Source organism: Monodon monoceros, unplaced genomic scaffold (genome assembly GCF_005190385.1).
Source record: "Monodon monoceros isolate NGI ecotype Baffin Bay Population unplaced genomic scaffold, NGI_Narwhal_1 Super_Scaffold_5, whole genome shotgun sequence".
Classification (NCBI taxonomy): Eukaryota; Metazoa; Chordata; class Mammalia; order Artiodactyla; family Monodontidae; genus Monodon; species Monodon monoceros.
In genome coordinates this window covers 62,121,730-62,143,467 of record NW_021703782.1, presented here as the reverse complement: position 1 = coordinate 62,143,467, position 21,738 = coordinate 62,121,730, and the positions used below count along the sequence as shown (strand labels likewise).

Sequence of the window (21,738 nt, the reverse complement as noted above, 5' to 3'; positions counted from 1 at the left end):
TTTTTAAATGGGAAGACACATAACATAGGTGAAGTGAAGTCTGTCCTCCAACTGTTCTTGCCCCCGTGCTGCTGGAGTTAATCACTCAGTGTCCCCTGTGTCCCCGCTTTCTCTGCAAGGAAGGTGTCAAGGCAAATTGTGACCTTGTGGGGGTGGTCAGGCACTGGGGTACGCTGGCCGCCAGTTAAAAAGGCTGTATGGTCTGCAAAAGAGTAGTAGGTGGGAGAACTCAGGTCCAGGCTTCCTGGATCTGAACTGACTTGGTCTGTTACTTTAAGACTTCTCACTTTTTGTGCCTCAGAGTACACTTTATAAAATAGGCGTCATAACGACTGCTGTCTGTACTTCAAAGGGACTGTAGACGGCAAAAGAAATGATCAACTTGAAAGTGCTTTCCAGTCTTTTTAATGCGTTCTTTTTTAAAAAATCAAGTATTTAGTAAGGACTTACTGTGTGCTTGGCTCTTAAAAATCATTTTCTCATTACATTCTGTTAACAACCTTATGATTTAAATACTTGTCTGCATTTTTACTCAGGGGGAAACTGAAGTTCTGAGAAGTTGGTTAACTCTCTCACCCAGTTGATAAGCTGTAGATTCAGGGTTAGAGCATGGATTTGTCAACTCTTAAATCATACTAGCTTACCACACTACAACATACGACAAATGTTAGTTTTTGCCATGATGGGTATTACGTGGCGTTATAATAGTTTCTTCCTTCTCTCTTAGGAAAAGCGGATGATGTTCTGAATGGAGATCATGACAGGGGACAAAAAGGTCCTTATTTTGTGGAGACCCCCTATGGTTATCAGCTAGACTTAGATTTCCTCAAATACGTAGATGACATACAGAAAGGAAACACCATCAAGAAAGTGAACATCCAGAAGAGGCGGAAGCCATCTGTGCCACGCCCAGAAACCAGGGCCGCACCTGGCCATCAAGGTGTGTGGACTTCCACCGAGTCCCTCTCGTCCTCCAGCAGTGATGGCAACAAGCAGTTAGCCCAAAGTGAAGTTACATCAGCTCCAGTCCCAAGGCCACCTGCCCCTCTGGAGACCTCACCCACTTTTCTTACCATCCCAGAAAGCCGACAGCTGCCACCACCATCCCCGCAACTCCCAAAGCACAACCTTCATGTCACCAAGACACTGATGGAGACCCGGAGAAGACTCGAACAGGAGAGAGTCACCATGCAGGTGGCACCTGGTGAGTTCCGAAGGCCCAGGCTGGCCAGTTTTGGAGGCGTGGGCTCCACGAGCTCCCTCTCCTCATTTATGGGTTCTGGAAACCACAATCCCGCCCTGCAGCAGCATCAGAATGGATACCAAGGCAACGGGGATTATGGTGGCTATGCCCCAGCTGCTGCCACCACCTCTTCCATGGGGAGTTCCATCCGCCACAGCCCTCTGAGCTCAGGGATCTCCACTCCGGTGACCAACGTGAGCCCCATGCACCTGCAGCACATCCGTGAGCAGATGGCCATTGCCCTGAAACGCCTGAAAGAGCTAGAAGAGCAGGTGCGAACCATCCCTGTGCTCCAGGTGAAGATCTCTGTCTTGCAAGAGGAGAAAAGGCAGTTGGCTTCACAGCTGAAAGACCACAGAGCTGCATCCCAGAACGATGTCTGTGGTGTGAGAAAGAGGTCCTACAGTGCTGGGAACGCATCCCAGCTGGAACACCTCTCCAGGACCCAGAGAAGTGGCGGGGAATTATACATTGACTATGAGGAGGGAGAAATGGAGGGGGCGGAGCAGAGCACCCAGAGGATAAAGGAATTCCGGCAGCTCACAGCAGACATGCAGGCCCTGGAGCAGAAGATCCAGGACAGCAGCTGTGAGGCCTCCTCAGAGCTCAGGGAGAACGGGCAGTGTCGGCCTCGAGAGTGCCAGTCTGTGGCTGTGGGTGCTGATGAGAACATGGACAGCATTGTCGTGCACCACAGGGGCGCCAGGTCCTGTAAGGATGTTGCTGTAGGCACGGTCACCGCGACGAGGAATTCTGGGGTCAGCGTGACAGAAGCCATGCTTGGAGTGACTACCGAAGCTGACAAAGAAATTGAGCTGCAACAGCAGACCATAGAAGCCTTAAAGGAAAAGATCTATCGCCTGGAAGTACAGCTTAAAGAAACCACCCATGACCGGGAGATGACTAAACTCAAGCAAGAGCTGCAAGCTGCTGGCTCGAGAAAAAAAGTTGACAAAGCTATGATGGCCCAGCCGCTTGTTTTCAGCAAGGTGGTGGAGGCAGTGATACCCACAAGAGACCAAATAGCTGGCAGTCACGTGGACGTGGTTGACACCTGTGTCGGGACCTGTGTGCAGACAAATAGCGTAGGCATCTCCTGCCAGCCCGATCGTGAGAATAAAATGGTGGGGCCTGAGCTGCCCATGAATTGGTGGATTGTTAAGGAAAGGGTGGAAATGCATGACCGATGTACTGGGCGGTCTGTGGGGACGTGTGACAAGAGCGTGGGTGTGGACATCAGCGTCTGTGAAACAGGCAGCAACACGGAGGAGTCTGTGAGCGACCTGACACTCCTCAAGACCAACCTGAATCTCAAAGAAGTCCGCTCCATCGGCTGCGGAGATTGCTCTGTCGATGTGATCGTCCGCTCCCCAAGGGAGTGCATCTCCCGGAGTGTGAACACGGAGGCCGTCAGCCAGGTGGAAGCTGCTGTCATGGCAGTGCCTCGAACCACGAGCCAGCACAGCAGCACGGTTCTAGAACAGGTGTCCCAGCTCACCAACACCGAGACAGCTACCCTCACAGAGTCCTGCACCAACACTTCCCTCAGCACCATGGACAAGCACACCAGCACCCGGACTGTGGAGATGCGGACTGTGGCGGTCGGAGAAGGCCGCGTCAAGGACGTCAGCTCCGCTAAGATGCGGTCCGTCGGAGTTGGAACGGTGCTCTCCGGCGCCTCTGGGTTCGACAGGCCATCCTCTGTGAAGACCAAAGAGTCAGGCGTGGGGCACATCAGTATTAACGACAACTGTCTGGTTGGTCTGAAAATGAGGACCATAGCTTGTGGCCCTCCGCAGTTGACAGTGGGGCCGACCGGCAGCCGGAGGAGTGTAGGGGTTGGGGACGAGCCCGTAGGAGAGTTCGTGGAGAGCCCCCAGCCCCAGGCTCCGTCCAGAATGGTGACAGGCTTGGATCACTACATTGAGCGTGTCCAGAAGCTGCTGGCAGAGCAGCAGGCGCTGCTGGCTGAGAACTACAGTGAACTGGCAGAAGCTTTTGGGGAACCTCACTCACAGATTGGCTCCCTCAACTCCCAGCTCATCAACGCCTTATCGTCAATCAACTCTGTCATGAAGTCTGCAAGCGCTGAAGAGCTGAGGCCTGACTTCCTGAAAACCAGCCTGGGTAAGGTCACAGGTAGGTGGTGCTCCTGAGGGTCCTGGGAGTGAGAGAGGATGGGGGACAGTGGAAATCCAGGAGGTAGGGATTTTTTTTTTTTTTTTTGCCTGGCGGAGCTATTTTTTGGAACCATAGAGAAAGCTTCAGAATGGTAATGGGTAGCATGAAAACCAAGAATCTAAATCCATAAGCAGCTCTGCTGATTCTCATTATCTGATAGTTTCATTAAGGCTAGAAGAAGAAAAGCATACTACTGTTGGCTGGCTTAGGGGCTGTCTTGGGGGGCTGCTGGTTTGCTAGATGCCTTTCCGTTATGTACTTGCTCATTTTATACAGGATGGCCTGAAAAAGAGTCCTGCCCTGTTTGTATCCGCAATTACCAGTGTATGATCAATGAAAAAATACTGGTATGAAGTGTTTTTAATTAAAACTTTTTATGAGGGGACAGAGATTCCATTAATTCATGTATCATTTCAACAAATAATGATTACATACCTGCTTTGTTTCAAACATAGGCCCTTGTTTTCATGGTGCTTACATTTCCAGTTGGGGGCACAGGCAATAAACAATATACCTAAATATGTCAGGAGGTGGTACGTGCTATGAAGGAAGGAACTCCACTTAGAGAAACAGTGAGTGGTGGCGGAGAGGTGAGGGCAGTTGGAGATGGCGTGGTCCAGGAAGGCCTCTCTGACAAGGAGCCCCTGAGCCAGAACCCTGAGACAAGGGAGGCCTTTCCCACTGTTCATTTTGTTAGGTGCTTACATTTTTGTCTTTCTCATACTTTCCCTTATTCATTGGGATTCCTGCTCACCCCGGCTTTTCTTTCTTCTTTTAATAAATTTATTTATTTATTTTTCGGTGCATTGGGTCTTCTTTGCTGAGCGTGGGCTTTCTCTACTTGCGGCGAGCGGGGGCTGCTCTTCGTTGTGGTGCGTGGGCTTCTCGTTGCGGTGGCTTCTCTTGTTGCGCAGCATAGGCTCTAGGTGTGCGGGCTTCGGTAGTTGTGGCACGTGAGCTTCAGTAGTCGTGGCTCACGGGTTCTAGAGCGCAGGCTCAGTAGTTGTGGCACATGGGCCTAGTTGCTTCGCGGCATGTGGGGTCTTCCCGGACCATGGCTCGAATCCGTGTCCCCTGCATTGACAGGTGGATTCCTAACTACTGCGCCACCAGGGAAGGCCCTGGCTCTTCTTTAAATTGAAGCTAATAATGGAGAAATTACCCTGGGAGATTTGGTGACATGCTATTTCCCTGTGAGCCTCACTAAAATAAGTTCCCCTGTTGTCAGCTGCATGTGGTTCTAATTGTACATATTATCATCCTACCACTGGGTTCCATTCCTGGCTCTCGAGCTGTCACAAAGCAGCATGACCTGGGGAAGGAAAGTCATCCTTCTTTATACTTCCTTGTGAAATGGGCAGTCAAAGGGCATCCATCCTGTAAGGTTGTCAGTGTGTTCATCACTGGCCCCCAGTGAGCACAGGGTGGCCTTTGTCGTCCTGGGGGTGGTGCTGCTAGCACATCCAGTGTGGTTTCTTTCGTTGATGTGCCAAAGTGTAGCTGAGGTTTGGGAAGTACTAAAGAAACACACTCTCTCCTCTGGCCCAGTGCTACACATAAAATGAATTAAAGTGCTTCAAATGATTGGTGTAGTGTGCATTAAATTTAATTTTATGTGGAAACGTGCAGTAGAGACTTAAATGTAACTTAATAAACAAAAAGTTCAAATTCTTTGTTTTCCCTCTATAACCAAAAGAGCAATGGTTAAAATAGACTGAAATAGATTATTTTTATATCTTCTGAGGTTTCACCTCCAGACCTGAATTAGTTTTTAGTAGCTGTGCTGTGGACCAGATAGCTTATTGTGGAAGAAAATTGAACATGACAGTGACAGCTGATGTATGACAGATTTTTGCCTTTTGGAGTTAAAGTTTGAGTCTAATAAGTGTACAGGGAGTCATTTTAGAGTCAAGAGATTAAAATGATGTTTGAACCGAAGCAAGGTCTTAAGTAACTAATAATATGTCTGTTTCTACTTCTTTTTAAAAATCATGATGTCAGATGTTGAAGTCAAAATGAAACTCTTAAATACCTCCAGACACACATGGTACAGTGCATCATCCGTTGTAAGAGCATTTTCCTGCCAGCCTTCCTCCCTCCTCCCGAAACTGGGGTTTCTATTTCACATTCCTGCCAAAAATATTCAGGTGAATCGTTGGGGTAATCTGCCTGGCACCCAGAGCATCAAGACCCAGGGAGGAGGTTTTGTCTGGCTGTGTTACAGTGTTTTTTGGTCTATTTCCAGTCACACTGACATTGCAGACATCACTATTTTGATCTGACCCTACACATGTACACCCGATTAATCAGCTAAAATGCAGGAGACCTACAACATTTGTGAACAAAAGTATAAATATTCTTCATAGAACTTACTCGATCATAGGGGCAGCTCCCTCTCAGAGCATGCAAGAACAACTTTAAATTATTGCTATAATTCCCATCACATTTGTATTTTGCTTTAAAGTTCTAACGAAGGAATTAGGTTAGGAACTCAATCCAGAGAATTACATTTTTGTTATCTCGTGTGTGTTGTATGGGCTGGAAATAAAAGCAGTTCAGTGTAGTAAAGATCTCAACATCGATAGGCTGTGAAGAGTGAAGGTGTGTCAAATGTACTCCAGCTTATTGTTCACACCGAACACTACAGAATATTGCTCACATACAGTCTAGAATACGTTTCTTGACCTTGGGGAAGATGGCGGAAGAGTAAGATGCAGAGATCACCTTCCTCCCCACAGATACACTAGAATACATTTCTGTGCCAAAAGGAAAATGGAGTATAGAAAGGTAGTCATCTCAAACTTTCTTCCCCAAATCAAATGATAAGAAGTTTGAGTTTGACATCACCAAAAAGAGCATATAAATGATCACTTATGTGAACCTAGTACTTTAGTTTAAAGAATTTAAGTTTGGGCTCCAAAGCCAGGTATTCTGGGTTCGAATTCCTTCTCGGCACTAGGACAGGTTGTCTTTGTTCCCCTACAGGGTTGAAACGAAGATTTAGTGTTGTCAGTGTGAGTAAAGCATTTGGGATAGTCTGCACCACAGAGGATAAATGCTGGCTCTCATTGCTGTTAACTGTTTTCTGTACTTCCAGAAATGGAAATGTAGATCTAGAACAAATTGCCAAACAAATGCGCTACAAATAGTCTTTTGTGTTTAATGCAAATTATTGTCTTCGTAATTCTGGCTGGCCATCGCCTTCCCCCACCCCCCAATGGTTACACCTCCCCAGCTAACAATTGTATCAAGACAAAGATATCAATAACAATGGGAAAACACAAAATGAGTAGAATAAATTTTCAATTCAGATTCTTTCAGAATCTATGTCAAAGCTCAAAATGAAGCCTAAAATTAAATTAGGTGTATATTAGTACCAAACCCAGAGAATTCTCTTCAGTTTTCCTAGCGTTGAAGATTTGAGGGTATTGCTTTTTAGTATGCAAAAGAGCATTATTTTTATCAGCAAAATAATAATGCCTAACACTCCTATTCAATTTCTTGAAGTTATAACTGGAGTATGTGCTCATAACACATTAACAGTTCAGAAGAGCATAAAATACTGAGAGCCTCCCACATGCTCTCATGGGGTAACCCCTTGTGTGTTTGGTGTGTACAAGTGTGCAGGTCTGTATTTTAGACACATTCTGTTTTGACAGCATTTGAATCGTACATATTCTCCTATGTTATTTTTCACGTGAAACATCACAAACAGTTTTTCAGGATTTAAGAGACAATGTCACAGTTTTGATGCAGCTGGAATTTGGTGGTAATCAAAGATCATCTGTAAAGTACTTTTAATTACTAGTAGTATGAGTTTCATGTATTTAATATTTTCTTTCATGGAATTAAAAGGTTAAGAGGAAATAAGTTTCTCAGAAACCTCAGGGAAAAAAATGTTTATTCTTTCTGTAAATCAGTTGGATTGTTTTGGTTTGAGGAGTGGGTTACTTTTTTTTTTCCTTTTCCTTTTTCCCTCTGGAGAGGGGAAGAGGAGAGAGAAAATTCTAGACAAATGACTTGTAGTTACAAATACTTGAAAAATATGTAACTGTCTCTGAGCAAATAACAAACAGAACTATCTATAACAGTGGAACTTAACTGCCTGCCACATGATTTATAGAAAATTCATCTCTCATACCGGAATAAAAGAACTGCTTTTTAAATCAGCTTCCATATTTGCACTCTTAGTTATCTTGGGCTTGCTAAAAAAATGTATGAACTTGAAGTCATTCCCATAACTGTGAAAGCAATTTTGTAGACAGAGATCTGAGCCAAAGCAAAAGCAGGGAAAATTAAGTCATTACAAAAATACCATTTCTAGTTAGTTTTCTTAGTTCAAATCATATACCATTTACTTGTCCCAGTACCTTTCTTTAAAATCACAATTTTCTTTTAGTAAATGCTACAAGCATTGAACAATCCAAACCAAATGTTTCTGGAACCCTGCGGTGTGTGGTAGCATGATGTGAAAGTCCATTGACCCGGAGGTCAGAGGGCTGACATCTCGTTCTGCTGCCCAAGAACTTGGAATAACACTTTAGGGGCGTTTGGGCTGCCGTGTCCTCCTGTGTCATGAGAGGGTAGGATTAGATTTTTCTTGCTTGGTCCCTTTCAGCAGAATTATTCTGTAAAAGTAGCTCTTCACCAGGCTGCCCATCAGATTCATCTGAAGAACTTTTTTCCCCCAAATTCATGAGTTTTCTGCTGCAACCCACTGCTACCACCAGCCACTCAGTAGGCACACTTGGGCCCTATTTCAGGGAAATACTGTTGGAATAAACAGCCTTAAAGGGAGTCTTATTAATCTGGGCTCCATAGCTTCATGAATAGTTTTGTGTTTGGAATTTTTGTGAAGAAAGTGTATGATTTTTTTTTTAACTTTTTTTTTTTTTTTTTGCGGTTTTTGGGCCTCTCACTGTCATGGCCTCTCCCGCTGCGGAGCACAGGCTCCAGACGCGCAGGCTCAGCGGCCACGGCTCACGGGCCCAACCGCTCCGCGGCATGTGGGATCCTCCCGGACCGGGGCACGAACCCGCGTCCCCTGCCTCGGCAGGCGGACCCTCAACCACTGCGCCACCAGGGAAGCCCCAAAAGTGCATGATTTTTATCAGATTCTCAGAAGGGATAGTTGACCCTCAGAGGCTGAAATTACAGATCTAGGACATCTGTTACAGACCTTGGTTAAAAGCACTTCAGCCCTGAGGAAAATCTTTTACAACGATTTAAAATCCACCACCTTTGTGAGCCCTTCAGTTGACACTTGTTTGAAAATCTTCTTCTTTTAAACTGATGCTTTATCGTTTTAAATGGGTATTAGTGAAATGTATGCACTCTGGAAAAAGATGCATGTTTACTTTGACACTTCTACTCTGAATGAATCTGTAAAGTATATAGTTCGTTTCTGGCTAACGCATGGAGATTGGTGTTTTTTAAGAACAGAAATGGCTTTAAGTTCCTGGATGTCCAGTCATAAACGATGAAAGAATTGTTGGTACTGGGTGATGGTTACAACTGTTTGTTCTTCCTCCAATCAGCGAGGCGTTTGTATCTCAGTAAAGATGTTTAAAGTCTGCTCTGTTCCCATCTCTGTTCAGGTCAATTGATAGCTATGCATTCAGTGTCAACTATATGCAAAGTGTGGTACTTAAGCAGAGAGAGAGAGAAAGTGGTCAAAGCCTGGAACTTGCAATCCAGTTGGGAAGCCAAGACACATATACCAGAAATATGAATGATAACCTATGAGGGGTATATGTTAGCCACCAAATAATGTGAAAATAAAAGTGCTTGAAGAATTCAGCTGCAGTTAAGCTCTCTGAGGTTTAGGGAAGAGATGAGTTTAGTGTGGAGAGGACGACGACGTTAGCTGCATCTGGAAGAACACGGAGCACAACTCGTTTTACCCAACAGTTAATGCAGCCTGTCAGCGTGGGTTTTCTGGGTGAGGTCTTGGGTTGGTGTGTAATTAAATGTGGGTGGCGTTGTGGTGAGGGAGAATCTGATTCTTAATCCACTCAGCATTTTAATTTCTAAGTACCCACTTTTAGATACGTTCATGACAGCTGTCTGGTATGTTCTCAGGGAAATATTAAAGTGGCCCTAGAAATTATTACACTACGGCTCTTATCATTTAGCGGCTTTATGTTGGTGGCCACACGCATTGGTATTCAGGCAGAGTTCTGAGCGATGGGCCTGCAAACAGAAAGGGATTGTCCTTTCTCCTCCATCAAAGCTACATACTTTCCCCTTACAGGTAATGTGTACCAAATAAAGAAGGTGATACTTCATGAATAATCTCTGTTGTCTATTCCCCAAACCAACATGTGGGCTGAAAAGGGTGAATTTGTGCTCAAGCCCTTTTCCTTATGGAAAAACTAGAAGTGTTATTTTAGACCTCTTTGAATTCTTAATTACACTTCGGGAAAATGCCTAAATGATTGAACGGCCTCCATTATGACTCAGAAATTTCAGTCCTACCTTTTTGACAAGTAAGCTAGATGTTCTTTAAAAATCAAATCAGAATGTTTAAATGAAAATTTGGCACAATAACATGGTCAGTTAGTTGGCGGCACTGTTCATAATTGTGCTTTTAGAAGGCACTTGGCATTATAAATAAAAATATGAGTCAGCGTGCCGGAAGAATTGCAGTATGTGAGCAGGGCAACTTTTAAGATCCATTTAAATATATTTTTAAATATCAATTTTCTAACAGATTTAGAAACATTTCTATATACCAACAACTAATACCCATTCCAGATGGATAAATATCACAGAGGAAACTGGAGAAGGTGATCTCTTTAAAAACTTCTCCATCTCTAGTTTTCATTGATTTTTTAAAAGATATCAAGTACTTTGCTTTAACTTTTCTAAAGTCAAAAACGTAAAAAAAGTTTTCCTTTTAAGTTACTTATTTTTCACTACAGTTTGCCTTAGCTAGTAGTATAATTATCCATGTATTAAATGCTAAGCGTACTTTAGAATTAGAATTAATACTTCGAGGATGCTTTTATTTTCCAGAACACTGAGATTTCTGTCATTTGCTGTCTTTTAGTTATCACTAATCTGGTCAAGTCATAAAATGAAGCTCATGCTTTATTGGCATTTATGGCCATTATAAGTTTGAGTTAACGACCGAAGACCACACAGTTGCCCACTCCCCTGTTCACTAACTCCCCAGTGGTGCTTTCGGAAACTCTTGCGCCCTGGGGGGAATTTTGAGCAGCTAGGCCATAGTACCAGACTTAGGAAGGTGTTTGGTGATTACTCCTGTTGTTTTACCCTTATTGTTTGCATAGCATTTACTGTTGGTCATGGACTTCTACCATTAGTGGTCCAGGGCTGCTAACTAAACCAACAATAATTCCTAATAATTCACATGGTCCAAGTTGATGGAGTGAAACCGGAGGGAAGTCTAAACTCTTGTTTTTGGCAGTCAAGTTTTACACTGTTTTCAGCAAATTTTTGATTGGTTAATTTAATTCACTGGTTCTCAATCCTAGCTGTACATTAGAATCGTTTGCAGAGCTTTTAAAAACTGCTAATACTTGGGCCCACCTGCAGATATTTCATTGAATCTGTATTTTTAAAAGCTTTGCCCCCAACTCAGGTGACTCTAAAGGGCAGCCAGGGTTGAGACCATTGAATTTTGCTGGCCACTTTATTTTTGGCTTTCTTGGCTGCACTCTTCCTGTGTTTTATTGAAACACAGCAGTCATTTGTCAGTCTTAGGCTGGTGCGTGTGTCATCTTATGTGTGCCTGCTAACCACAATGGGTCTTTATCAAGTTCAGATAATTGTTTCTGGGTCACTCAAGAGAGCCAGAGTTTCAACACCATCTAAAAAACATTTTCTGGCAATAAAGGTGACAAATTTCCTCTGATCCAGCTAATGAGAACTAGTTTAACGGTTAGCGTTGTTCTTTGCCTTGCTAGTTAGTCTTAACAGAATCCCTGTGACTTTCCATTGAATGACACAGGCATTTATTTAAGGCTTTCCATTGTCCAGCACTGTTCAGAGCACTGAAGAGGACCCCAGGTATGAATGTAGCGTGGAGGGACTCAGGGACTTCCATTCTCACAGAGCGAACACGTGTGAGACCAAGGAAACGGAGGGCAGGGTATATTCTGGTCTGGACAGTAAGTGCTGCAGAACAGTGAGGGGAAAAAGTCTTTGTGGAATGGTATCATAGGAGGAAGACTAGAGAAAATAGAAGTGAAAAGAGTATGGGTAGAATTCTGCTGGTAAAGAAAGCTGAAATTCTAGGCCGGTAGGACAGTCTAGTAAGGAAGGGCACAGAGGAGGGAGTAATTAAGTCACCAGACCACTCTGAATGAGTAGAGGGTAGGAGTTGTTGAGCAGTTAAACTACCCCAGGAAAGAAGAAGCTGTCCATGTTCACTGTGAAGGATCCTCAGATGCCTGCTTGAGAGGGTGGACCTTGATTGGAGAAGCTTTAAAAAGCCCTAGTTTACAAAACTAAGTTCTGGAGAAGAGGAGTATTTGCCTCCAGTGGGAAGATTGTCTGGAAAAGGGCAGCACGTGGGAAGTGTGGATTTACTGGGTTGTTAGAAATGTTCTATTTCTGAATTAGGGAGGTGCTAACACAGGCATGTACATTTCCGAAAATTCGTCAAACTCTGCACTGAAATTCTGTGCGTTTTACTGTATATAAATTATACCTCAATTTAAAAATATTTTTTAAAGCCGTGTTTAGAAGGAAAGAGAACCTATGGATTAAAAGACTTAAAAACCATAGCAGCCAGTGGAAGTATAGGACTGAGGTTCTGATTCAAGTACTCTATAAAAAAAATTTTAAGAGATTGGAGAAATGTGAATACTGACCAGATATGTGATCATTTTAAATTCTCTTTTTTTTAGATTTGATAGTTTTAGCTTTATACTTACTTTTTGAGAACTGTGTTAGGAATATATACTAAAATATTTATGAATGAAAGTGGTAGGGTCTTCAGCTTGTGCTTCAGAGGAATCCAGTGTGAGTGGTTGGAGGAGGTGTAGATGAGCCCAGATAGCTGATCATTATTGAAACTAGTGCTGGGGACAGAGGGGTTTATTATACTGTTGTCTACTTTTGTGGCTGTTTAAGGTTTCAATAACAATAAAAACTATTTATGTATTTGCATTTTAAAAATCATTGTTGGTCCTTGAATGGAGAAGTGGTTAGTGAAAGTGTTTCTCTAGGAAGTATTCTGGTACTTGAGGATTAACATACTGAGACTCTTTGGAGGTTACTGCGTAATGATGAATGAAGTTGGAAAAGGAGGAATGAAGACAAATGCCCTGCTTTGTTTACTTCAAGTAAGACAAAGGAACTTGAGACGTTTCTTATTTGCTGTTAGGGAGACACATCAGGTCGTGGGGGCAACTGAATATTATTTGGAGGACTACAGTTAGTACTGTCTGTGTGTGCTGAGGAGGGAGGTGGATTTGTGAAGGAATCACCAGGGAGCACCCCGTGCCCCCGGAGGTAGAGGAGGGAGCATTGTGAGTGGACAGAGTACCATTTGCAGAATTAGGAAATGTCAGCCACACTAAAAATTCTGTGATATACTTGTGTGTGTGTGTGTATATAAATTACATAATAAAAATCCAATTTTTCTGCTTCACCAGTAAACAAATATTTTTTAAAATGTAGTTTAATTTTTTTTTTTTTAGAAATTTATTTATTTTTTATTTGTTTATTTTTGGCTGCGTTGGGTCTTCGTTGCCACGCATGAACTTTCTCTAGTTGTGGCAAGCAGGGGCTACTCTTTGTTGCTGTGTGGGCTTCTCATTGCGGTGGCTTCTCTTGTTGAGGAGCACGGCCTCTAGGCACGCGGGCTTCAGTAGTTGCGGCACGCAGGCTGAGTAGTTGTGGCTCGCGGGCTCTAGAATGCAGGCTCAGTAGTTGTGGTGCACAGTCTTAGTTGCTCCACAGCATGTGGAATCTTCCTGGACCAGGGATCGAACCCCTGTCCCTTGCACTGGCAGGTGGATTCTTAACCTCTGTGCCACCAGGGAAGTCCAGTAAACAAATATTAAGTACCTAACATATGTAAAAGCAACCTAGAAGATGTGGTGAGAGAAACAAAGTTGATTAGAACCATGTGGCACCCTCAAAATATTTACAGACAAGAAGGGAGTCTAAGACAATCACGCGAATCAACTACTACGTTGTATTATAGATCTTATAAGAGAGTCTGAAAGATGGGCCATGAGAGTTCAGAGAAAGGAGAGTTAATTTCCGGTAGGGAGATGAGGGAAGGCTCGGAAGAGGAAGCGATGGGAAGGTTGGCCATGTGAGGGAGGGTAGGGAAGGAACATCACCAGGTAGAAGAAAATAAGCTAAGGCAGGTGTGCTCTTAGGAGAAAAAGAGACCCCACTTTCTACACTGGGAGGAGTTCCATCTACTGGGGTGCAGTTCGCACCCCAAAAAGGACCACAGGTATAGTGGGAAATAAACTTAGAGAGGTAAGTTGGTGCTGAGTGGCAGGTGGTGTAGAATCTGGCTAAATAGTATGGACTACGTTTCCTGAGTGGTGGGGAGCTTTTTAGGTTTCGTTTTAGCTGGAGTTAGGATGGGATTTGAGCTGAGTGGGAGTTCTACTCTGCAGCAGTGCAGGAGAGGGGGAAATGTGAAGGAAAGGGGACAGTCATGATGCTACACTGGTGGCCCAGGCCAAAGTTAGGTGGTAGCACCAGACCAGAGAGAAGAGAGGCACTGTGGAGTTTGACCAATCCAGATATGGTCATAAAGGGAAGGGATCACGGTCAAGAAGGCCTTGGGGGTTTGATTTTGGATGGCTTGGCTATTAATGCCAATTATGCAAAAAGAAAACACCAGAAAAGCACTTGAGAAAAGGATGAGTTGCAAGAATTTTTTTTTTTTATACCATTTAGCCCATTTTATTTGGTCCTAGCATCACACACTTCTACAACCTTCTCCTTCCTGACAGGCAGTAATTTGGAATACACCTGTAAGTGTGGAAGTCTTCAATCAGGAGGGCCATTAAACTCCCAGACATCCCGGCATGAGCAAGAGGTGGGGACCACAGAAGCGAAGCCCATCAGCAGCCAGGATACCTTCCCCACTCAGGAAAGCCCGCTGTCTCCAGTGAACCTGACAGACGACCAGATAGCCGCTGGCCTCTATGGTAACTTTCCTCACTCACGGCCCCTCTCGGCATCAGGGTTCTAGGACCAGAGTTGTCAGCATTCCAATCTAATGCCAGTGTGCCCTATAAATTGACCTGGAAGAATGATTACACAGTTGTTAGGAAGGTAGGCCTAGATTATCTTTAAGATTATCAAAGAAAGCCATGCAGTCCCCTTAAGAAAACTCATCTGATGTTGCAAATTACAAAATATTATAAACAGCATTTCACTCTTTCATAGTTTGGCAGGTATAAATTTTTTTCCAGGTTATCTCAACTGAAAAAAAAAGGACTAATAATCCCTATCTTAGTGCCTAGGTGGTTTCTGAGGATCAAGTGAGACGTGACATCACTTTATAAACAGTAAAGCCTGATACAGATGCTAGTTGTCACTGCTTTTGTTATGTCTGGAAGGACGAATGGATTTTTTTTTTTCCATTTAAAGAACATTATTAATGGAACTTTGAAGTATTTTCTTTGCATGCACACAATTTTCCAGTGGATTTTGGGCAAGTTTCTCATATATACATGCCAAGATCTATATTAACATGAATAAAATAATAAATGTACATGAAGAAAGCGTACCTATTCACTTAACTTGCATGGGTATGAGTTGTATTAATTTTGATCACCATGATTCACTTTTCCACAGTATGTACAAATAATGAAAGTACACTGAAGTCCATCATGAAGAAGAAAGATGCCAACAAAGATTCAAATGGAGCGAAAAAGAATCTTCAGTTTGTTGGCATTAATGGAGGGTAAGGAAGGATGGTGGTACTGGTGTTTATACGCGGTCTGTCTGTTTCCTTTGCCTCATGCCTACTCCAGTCATATTTAAAGGTGCCTGGTCTGGAATGCTACCACATCTGGGTGACGGAAGATTCCCTCCTCAGAAAGGTGCATTTGGGCTTCTCTTCTCTCTTCTTGCTATCTTTAAGGATATTTCACTCTTGAAAGGATACGTGATGAAGCTGAGTAATTTACGTCTTCTCACCTCTGATCTGAAACAAACGGTCTTCAACAAAAGCAACAGGCAGCAGGTTCCCTGTTGGACAGCGTGTACTTAACTGTATCAGAACTGAGCAACAACCAGAGACTGAGAACGTCACTGCATGGTCCAGGGATAGTCATCCACTCCTTCAGAATGGGTTGTTTTGCTTAGCTCTCCATGTTTACAGACAAAATAGTAGGGCCTTTCACCTGAAGAGTAACCTCGCCACGCCATCAGTTCTTTGCTTTCTAAATAGAATGTGTTTTAGTTGTTTATTCCTTCTCCTTTAATTGGCCCAGATCAATAGTTAAGTCTGTTTGTCCTCCTACAGTTGAATCAAAGCAATTAATCTATTAATCCATTCATGGCCTTGACAAGAAAGCAATAGTGCAGAGTTAGTTGAGATAATATTTATAGTAGTGCGTACCACAAAGATATAACAGTGCTGTCTATTTTCCAAATCTTTAACGTTTTATTGGGTAATATGTCCCACAGTTTGGGGAGTGTGTACCAGAGAAACTATTGGTAACTTACATAATATGTTCACCTTGGACACTGGGAAAATTAACGGTACAAAATAAGAAGAATGAAAGGGGGAAAGAAAAGGAACAGCAAAGATGAAAACCTACAGACTTGGTTTCCATAAAATGAATTTCCTTTGATTTATATTAAGCCAGAGGTGCTATATATATATATACATATTTTTTTTTCTGCAAGTGGTATGTGATACCACTTGGCAACCTAGGTTATTCCTTGTTAAGTGAGAACCCATTCAAAACCACCAGACTTCTAAATAGACCTTACTCCGCACTTCTAAGTACAGGGTCTAAAACCACTGATGAAATTTCTGGAGTCAGCAGGTTTCCCTTCATAAACATTTCTGTCACTGGGTCTTTATGGGCACACCTTGCATCTCCTGAACTCCCAATTGCCACCTAGGTATGAAACCACTTCAAGTGATGATTCCAGCTCAGATGAAAGCTCTTCTTCCGAGTCAGATGACGAGTGTGATGTCCCCGAGTATCCTCCTGAGGAAGTGGAGGACGAAGAGGAGGACCAAGACACTCGGGGGATGGCAGAAGGCCACCACGCAGTTAATGTGGAAGGTCTCACGTCCAGCAGGGTGGAAGATGAAATGCAGGTTCCAGAATGTGAACCTGAGAAGGTGGAAATCAGAGAGAGGTGTGGTACACTCCCCCCCCTCCCCTCACCCTTCCCATGTTTGATGTACTTTGGCAGTAGGATTGGCCAATGAGGAGACTGTGCAGTTGAATCTATGAGTTTGGTCTTTCCACTCACCAAAGGAGGGCTGAACTTTACCTGTGCCTCAGAGGTGTGTACCTCTTGTCATGATACTAATGAATACCAGTGCAAAAATGATAACTGCTAGATCTCTTATAGTAGCAGAGAGAAGGGCTTGATATCTGTTCACCTTTGTTTCTTTAACTATTTGCCGTCTAATATTACATGTGGAGTCACCATCCGCATAATTGTTAAGCACCACTAAAGCTTCCATTGTTTGAACAACCCACCTTATACTTAAAGGTATATTAGAATTTTTTGTGACCAACACATTTCACATTTTAAAGTTTCAGATTTTATCATTAGCCATTTATCCTCATACAGGTGTCAGTACTGTTATTACAGGACCACTGTGTGTGAGAGGAACAGTTTTTGGCCTCAACCAAAGATCACATTTACCATAAAGATGATGTGATCAGTCACATGCCCGTATTTTGTTGCTCGTTGAGTGATTGGGAACACCACAAGAATGGGTTTGGGAATGTCGTAAACAGCAGCTGAAGTATCAAATAAACACTCTAGTTGGCTGAAACGTGTACCTAAAAGTGTAGACAATTTTAAAGACTTAACAAATATGGAATTGATGCTTATAAAACAGGAGAGAGTAGGACAGTTGGAAATTTCAGTATGGTGTTTCACCACGTGAAGTGTAACTAGAACATTTCAGAAAACTTATCTCTAATTTGGCAAATGAATGTTTAACTGCGTTAACACAAGGTAAGTGTCTTTAGTTTATATTTCCAAGTATTTTCAAATGGCTCAGTAACTTGACATCTGTTGGTTTTTTTCTGAACAGCTTTATTGAGGTATAATTTATATACCATATGTCATCTGACTTTTAAGTTTATATTTTCATGTGGGTTAAACAAACACTTCCTGAGTCACCAAATGTGATTTCAGATGTGTGGTCCACTGGTCAGCATAATGGGTAGGTGGTAATTCAGACCTCTTCAACCCCTCAAGAGTAAAAATATTTTTTAAGAATTTAGAACAAAAGGAGCAAAAAATATCCAAGTGTTATTCCATAATGTCACACAGGCCAGAGTGGCGAAGCCGAAAGCTACCCTCATGAAAAGATCCGAGCTCTGGCTGGAGGCCTTGGCTCTGTGTGGTAACGTCAGTCCTCGGACGCCTAGACTCCACCAGGCAAGCACTAGCGGCACCACAACCTGCCAGGGTTGACTTGGGGCCTCCGGTCTTGTAAAGGGTTATAGAGTTTCAGGTAAAAATGCCTTTCCTTTTGTGGCCAGTCATGAGCTCTCTTTCTTTTATTTTTTTCCCCTTTTAGATATGAACTAAGTGAAAAGATGTTGTCTGCATGCAACTTACTGAAAAATAACATAAATGACCCCAAAGCTTTGACCAGCAAGGATATGGTGAGTCTGACCTACAGACACTGTCCCCAGTCTGTACAAAGTGCCCGAGTGGACACCACAGATGAGGCCTCTCTAGCCTGCCCCTGAGCTGTTGTTGCCTGCACGCTTTTCCCCCAGACTATTCCTAGTGTGTGTGGGCAGAGTGAATATCCCGCTACCCGGCTCACCAGACCACCCTGTGAACGTTTCCCTCAGGCCTGATTTCAGATCTCCTTTCTCCACCCTGTACTTTGCTTGGGAGCTGAGCATCTGCGAGGCATATAGTTGCACATGGAAAGGAGGGCTAATTTCAGTCATTCGTCACCTTTCTGCATGTTCTCTTGCTTACAGAACTTGTGATCTAGGGAGCAGAATCCCAGAATTTTTTAAGTTAGCCTTTGTTTTTAAGAGAAACCTATCTGGACCGAGGTCAGCATTCCTTTCAATTATGAAACTGCATATTATGTTCTGATGTGGAATGCAGGCAGTCACTATTTTTAAACCTAGAAATAACTGCACTTATCTTCTCGCAGCTTGAGATTCAGAAGCAAAGAGGTTGGTGGTTGCCTTAGGGAGCACGAATAGCATAACATAGGACAGATAAATGTTTCCGTGGCAATGGTGAATCTGATATCCTTTACAAGTATTGCTCTCCCATGCATTGGTGACATTTAGATGTGTGGCTTCTTTCATAGGTTAGACCAGCCTTCTGGTTGACAGCTCTATTCAGTGCACTGAGAAAGTGTAGCATCTCATGTTATTTTAGATAGTAATGTGCATTTGAATCTTTGCATATTAGCAGTAGATTTAATATGAAAGTTTTATGCTAAATAACTTAAGTCCGCAGCTGGTGAGAAAGTTGTTTCATAGGTCTCACGGGTTTATAGAATTATGAAACCAAAATGTTAAGCCTAGAAGGGATTTATGGAATTATCTAACGCTGGAAAGGCAAATAGTCTTCCTCATACAACAAACACAATCTGAAGAAGAATTGGTGATGGCTGGCACAGGCATGAGAAGTACATGGGTGCGTGTGTCTACGAGGCCACTCTATTCTGGTCCATCCTGCTTTAACTGAGGCCCTAAAGATTACGAGTCTTGCCTGGAGTGTCAACTGCTAGTTAATGCTGGGACTAGATTATACCTGTCTTAAGTACTGGTCCATGTTTTGTTTATCCCAGCTAAAGCATATTACCTTATTATATGGCATCTTTTTTTTTTAAATTATGGTATCTTCTCCTATTTGTTTATATTGCTATAGAAACTTAAATTTATCAGAGCCAGCTGAATCTTGACATTCAGATGCTGTGCTGAAAAAGGAGCATGGCAATGATGTTTATAGAAGGAAATACTAAACGAAGTCCCTGGCCTGGACCTGGATCTACATGTTGAACTCATCAGTATAGACTAAGTGCCTGTCTATGCCTTGGTCACAAATAGTAAAACCAGGAAAAGTCACTGCAGTGTTAATGTTTCCCACCAGGTTTAACCTGAACTTAAAACTGGTGCTTTCGGACCCCAGATTTTATAGCTTTAATACACTTTTTCTTTCACCCTCCCCAAAATACTAGGTTATGTGGTCCTCAGGGAGGACTGGACTTTACATTTTTGTAAAGCATTTTGTCAAGCATTTTGTCGGGCACATACTCCAGTATTGCTACATTTTTTTTTGTTGATTGGATATTCATTCAGTAAAGAAGTGTTTAAAGTGCTGTGCTCTGAAAAGTCTTGGACATGTGAATGATCACAGTGCCAGGGCCATGTAACCATGTCAGGACACTGACTATGTAGCTGTAAGTGAGTTCAACACCCAGACGCCATAATTTCCCTTCCTTCTGTGTGAGGCACCCAAAAAATGAAATCTGAATATGTGAAAGAGTGAGCAGAAGAAAAGAAAAATTAAGTGAATTATTTCCTGGCCAGGACCCTTTTCCTCCAGTGACCCAAACTATGATTGAATTGGGTACACCTGAATAATTAGTAGCAGGAAGATAAAGAGATGGGTGTGTTCTGTAATCCCAGTTCCACCTTTTCTATAGAAAGAAGACTACATGGGTTCTGGTGCTTTTGACATAAGCTTTCCATCTTTCTTGATTTATTTTTAAACTTTTAAAGAACAAGCAAAGCACAAATGAATGATAAACTCATATGAAAGAGGGCCCAAGAAAAAAGCATTGTGGTTTTCCCCATCTCCAGCACTGGCTCTGTCCAGTCTACATTGAACTTCATGTCCAAGTTTGACTTGATTATCCGTGAAACAAATGCCACGTTCATGTGTCTACAGCCTAAGGGAAAGCAAGTGGGGCTGATGACCAGATACAGATGATCCTAATGGGAAAAAGTAATTTGTTTCAGACTTGCTTTTTATTCCCTTTCTGTGGTTGAACATTTGTATTTGGGATGGAGTAGGAATTGGGTTGCCTGCACGGTTATGGTCTCCCAGCCTAGTGCTGTGGAGATGCTGAAGGAGTTGAAGTTGGTCTGGACAGGAAGGAGGTAGCATAATTGTGTTAAGTAATTTCTCCTGTCCTGATTACTATGAAAATCATTTGCAAGGCCAGCGTACCTACATAATATTGATAGTTCAATAATAAATGGAGCCTGGCCTAAGTGGTTTACATGTGTTGCCTCATTTGTCCTCATCACAAACACTGTGAAGGAAAGGTATTTTTACTATCCCCATTTTGCAGATGAGGAAACTGAGGCACAGAATAAGTATCTTCCCCAGCGTCGAACAGCTCGTCAGTAGCAGAGTCAGAATTTGAGCCTTGGTGGTATAGTTCTTGCACAGTGCTATAGGCCTGTTTTATAGAAGTTACAATATGTGTGTGTGTTAAAATCAGGAAGGATACTTCAGTTTGGAATTTGAGGCTTCTCTGAGAGCTCTGGGTTTCATTAGTTGTTTTTTGAGAGCAAATTCTGTTTGCACACACTTCTGACTATAAAAGGCCTGGTTTCTTAGGTTTTCAGCTAGGTCTCAGAAATGTCTATAAATAGAAGAACTAATGGCCGATGGCTCGGTGTTTTGGCAGCGGTTCTGTCTGAACACTCTCCAGCATGAGTGGTTCCGCGTGTCCAGTCAGAAGTCAGCCATCCCAGCCATGGTGGGGGACTACATATCTGCTTTTGAGGCCATCTCCCCAGACGTCCTGCGTCATATCATCAACATGGCAGACGGGAACGGCAACACCGCCCTCCATTACAGTGTGTCCCACTCCAACTTCGAGATTGTGAAGCTGCTCTTGGACGCTGGTACGTTGGTTGTCCCTGTCTCTTCTCTAACAGACTCGGGCTGTGACTCATTTAGAAGGAGCTGGTTGATCCAGCTGATCGCCAGTTCTGTGACCATCCTAAAAAGCCTTTTCATTGCTTTCTCCTGTGATGTGGCAAGAATCGTTCTTGAGTCATTCATGGGAGGCTTGAGGTTTAAACAAAACGGGGTGACACAGACTCCAGATCTGTTTTGAAAGGAGGTGTTGAGGGTGTTCTTGCTGCAGTTTAGCTGTGTTCAGA

At 43.0% G+C, this 21,738-nt stretch overlaps 1 protein-coding gene across 8 annotated transcripts in view; it reads left to right on the top strand.

The window, feature by feature from the left end:
- KANK1 (KN motif and ankyrin repeat domains 1) overlaps positions 1-21,738 on the top strand; it is a 185,764-nt gene that overhangs the window by 156,957 nt on the left and 7,069 nt on the right. For 7 of the 8 annotated variants that reach the window (XM_029202440.1, XM_029202443.1, XM_029202448.1 and 4 more), the window contains 6 exons: positions 728-3,382; positions 14,377-14,574; positions 15,227-15,335; positions 16,508-16,750; positions 18,159-18,246; positions 21,258-21,477. In XM_029202440.1, the coding sequence (XP_029058273.1) occupies positions 728-3,382; positions 14,377-14,574; positions 15,227-15,335; positions 16,508-16,750; positions 18,159-18,246; positions 21,258-21,477 (3,513 nt within the window). The remainder of the gene's footprint in view (positions 1-727; positions 3,383-14,376; positions 14,575-15,226; positions 15,336-16,507; positions 16,751-18,158; positions 18,247-21,257; positions 21,478-21,738) is intronic. The other variant, XM_029202444.1, reaches the window with a different exon arrangement.